The sequence below is a fragment of the Galeopterus variegatus genome, unplaced genomic scaffold (genome assembly GCF_000696425.1).
Source record: "Galeopterus variegatus unplaced genomic scaffold, G_variegatus-3.0.2 Scaffold17992, whole genome shotgun sequence".
NCBI classification, from domain to species: Eukaryota; Metazoa; Chordata; class Mammalia; order Dermoptera; family Cynocephalidae; genus Galeopterus; species Galeopterus variegatus.
The window spans coordinates 1-3307 of NW_007744103.1; the positions used below are offsets into that span (position 1 = coordinate 1).

At 38.6% G+C, this 3307-nt stretch overlaps 1 protein-coding gene across 1 annotated transcript in view; it reads right to left on the reverse strand.

Moving 5' to 3' along the window:
- Positions 1-1218: 1218 nt before the first annotated feature.
- LOC103582810 (cytochrome P450 2C42-like) overlaps positions 1219-3307 on the reverse strand; it is a gene marked incomplete at both ends in the record, with an annotated part of 14239 nt that continues 12150 nt past the window's right edge. The window contains 2 exons of the mRNA XM_008564302.1: positions 1219-1360; positions 1466-1630. Of these exons, the coding sequence (XP_008562524.1) occupies positions 1219-1360; positions 1466-1630 (307 nt within the window). The remainder of the gene's footprint in view (positions 1361-1465; positions 1631-3307) is intronic.

The window sequence follows — 3307 nt, forward strand, 5'->3', positions numbered from 1 at the left end:
TCCTTCTTGCCAAGACATACTTTTCTTATACTACATTCATCTTTCAGTGAAATTTCATTTCCTCTTTACACTCTTCAAGATCACCTCAAGCTATAAATTCTTGCCCTTTCATGGTTATCTCAACATAAGTTCATGCTCCTGTTGAAACATAAATAACCGGGAGTCATAATTCTCTATTTATTTATATCTCTATTGTGTTAAAATGTAAATTCTTGAAGGGAGTGGAGGTCTCTGTCCTCATCATCGGGTATCCACAGTACTAGATATAAAGCAGACATCAAAAGTCACAGAATAAAGGAAGCAGATTTCATGGCCAGAGACTTAGCACACATATGGCAGGGGTGGAGACCGAATATACAAGATATATGATCAAGACTGGAAGAAGAGCAGGGTGCTCTGGAAACTTGGTAGGGTATCCTGTGACATTCCCTGTGTTCCGCTGACCCCCTGGGTTATTTGGAAGAGGTTCTGATGTTTTTGATTTAAGGCAAATATTCTACTCCTGTCATTCATTATCTCCTTAAAAATATCCTGCCTTTTCTACTTCCCATTCTCTCTGCCCCCTTTGAGGCAACTCAAATGTCATTTCTGCTATTAGAATATTGCTACTCCATGTTATGCCTCTCTGTGGGGTATGAAAGAGAAAACAGCAGGTACCTTCTACCCTACCACTATCTGACTAGCAGCCGGTGCTTTCCTCTCTCATAGCTTTAGTTCAAATGGATTAAATGATCTCTTTACTCATCTGCTTCCCTAATTTGTGTGAAGCCCTTTGGTACCTATTCTATGCCTGTGGATACTTGTATCCTCAAAGCTCAGCCTGGGATGGGGGTGGGGGGATGGCGAGCAACATCCCACAGACACCAGTCCAAGATGTGGAGTCAGGAACCTTTATCGTGGCAGGTGAGGAAAGTGTAAATGAGTTTCACCATCTAAGAGGAGCTCTTGGGTAGCTCAATGAAGCATCTACATTCAGAATTCAATCAGCCTATACTCTGACTTTCTCAGTTTGAAAGGATTCAGTCAACCCCCTATTAATATTGCCTGAGAATGAGGATGTATCATGAGCAGGGAAAGAATGTGGGTGTTGGGAATGGTGCTTCTGATCAAGTACAAAGAACAATTCTACCAGCCCAGAGGAGGCACCATGTGAGTTCCAAGTGTTCTCAAAAACTGATCTTGTCTCCTGATGTACAAATGATAGTGAATTTCTATTACCTGTGGAGAAAGGCATGAAGTAGTCACTTTTCTTAAAATTGCCATTCTCATCCAGAAAGTGTCCAGGGTCAAACATCTCTGGGTTGGGGAATTCTTTGTCATCATGTAGCACCGAGGTCAGTGATGGAAATATGGTTGTGCCCTGGAATGAACAGAAATAATTAAACTGAGTTATTTAAAAAAAAGTCATGGATGTGAAAGGAATGATGGAAATCACTTGGTCCATTCTCTTTGGTCTACAGATTACAAATGATAATGAATTTCTATTACCTGTGGAGAAAGGCATGAAGTAGTCACTTTTCTTAAAATTGCCACTCTCATCCAGAAAGTGTCCAGGGTCAAACATCTCTGGGTTGGGGAATTCTTTGTCATCATGTAGCACCGAGGTCAGTGATGGAAATATGGTTGTGCCCTGGAATGAACAGACATAATTAAACTGAGTTATTAAAAAAAAGTCATGGATGTGAAAGGAATGATGGAAATCACTTGGTCCATTCTCTTTGGTCTACAGATGAGAAAACCCATGTCCAAAGAAGAGCAATAACATTTCCAGACAGACAGACCACATCATAAACACGGATGAGTTTAAGGCCAGTGGCAGTGATCTTGCTCATGTGGCCTCCAATAGCATTTGAAGTATTGAGTACATGGGAACTTGGTGTCAAACCTCTAAATATGTTCTCCTTATCATCAAGCTGTGATGTTGTTGTCTGTCCTAACTTGCTGCTCTATTTCATCACTTCGGTTTTCACATACATCATATATAGATTACGGTTTAAAATGGAAATCTCTGTTGACACTTGAAATATATCTGTTTATAGAGATTTGGTAAATAAACTTCTGATCTAGTTACAAATGACTTGTTCTGGAATGATAATACCATGTACATAAACAAGTCTGACAGTATTGAGTGTTTATCATTGTCATGCAGTTTGTTTGTCTTAATTTCAAAATAGTCTTCATTACTGACTAATCCTAACTAAGAAACACAGAAGGGATGATATTGTTAGTAAAATCATCAATTTGGGATAATTTAGTTTAGAATCATCAGTTCAGGAAAGGATCATCAATTAAAACCTGAACAGTTGGGTGGGTGGAGTTGCGGAGTCAGGAACCTTTCTCATGGCAGGTGAGGAAAGCCTAAATGAGTTTCACCTTCTAAGGGGAGCTCTTGGATAGCTCTCAATATTCTCACCAGGATTTGTTATTCTCTGTCATTGTGATGATAGCCAGTATAACAGGGGTGAGGTGATACCTCAATGTGGTCTATCCAGCAAGAAGACTGTGGTCTGAATAGATAGTTGAAATGATTTTGAATTTTTTTAAAGTTATTGACACCAAATTTGTGACCTAACATGGTCTATCTTGGAGAATGTTTCATGTGCTGATGAGAAGAATATCTATTCTGTAGTTGTTGGATAAAATGTTCTGTAGATATCAGCCAGGTACAGTAGGGGTGAAGTGTTGTTTAAATCCTGTGTTTCTCTGTTGATTTGTCACCTGGATAATCTGTCCATGATGAAAGGGGTATGTACAGGTACCCCGCTATTATTGCATTGGGGTATACCTCTTTCTGTAGATCTAATACTGTATTCTTTATATATCTGGGTGCTCCAGTGTCGGGTGAATGTATATTTATGATTGTTATGTCTTCTTGTTGGATAGATCCTTTTATCATTACATAATGGCCTTCTTTGTCTTCTTATGGTTTTTGGTTTAAAGTCTATTCTATCTGACATAAGAATAGCTACTTCTGCCCATTTTTGGTTTCCATGTATGTGGTATATCTTTTCTCATCCCTTCACTATTAGTCTGTGCGCATCTTTACTGGTGAGATGAGTCACTTGAAGACACCATATAGTTGGGTCTTTGTCTTTGGAGTGGGGAGTTTAAACCATTTTCATTTAGGGTTGTTATTGGATGTACTGTTTTATTCCTAGCATTTTATGGCATTTTGTGTAGATGTTTTATAATTTGTTCCTTTCTTCTCCTTTAATTATTGGTCCAATGTTTGTGGGTTTTTTTGAGGTGCTAAGATTTAGTTTCTTTCATCATTCGCATTTGCATTTCTGTTTTATTAGTGTGTTTT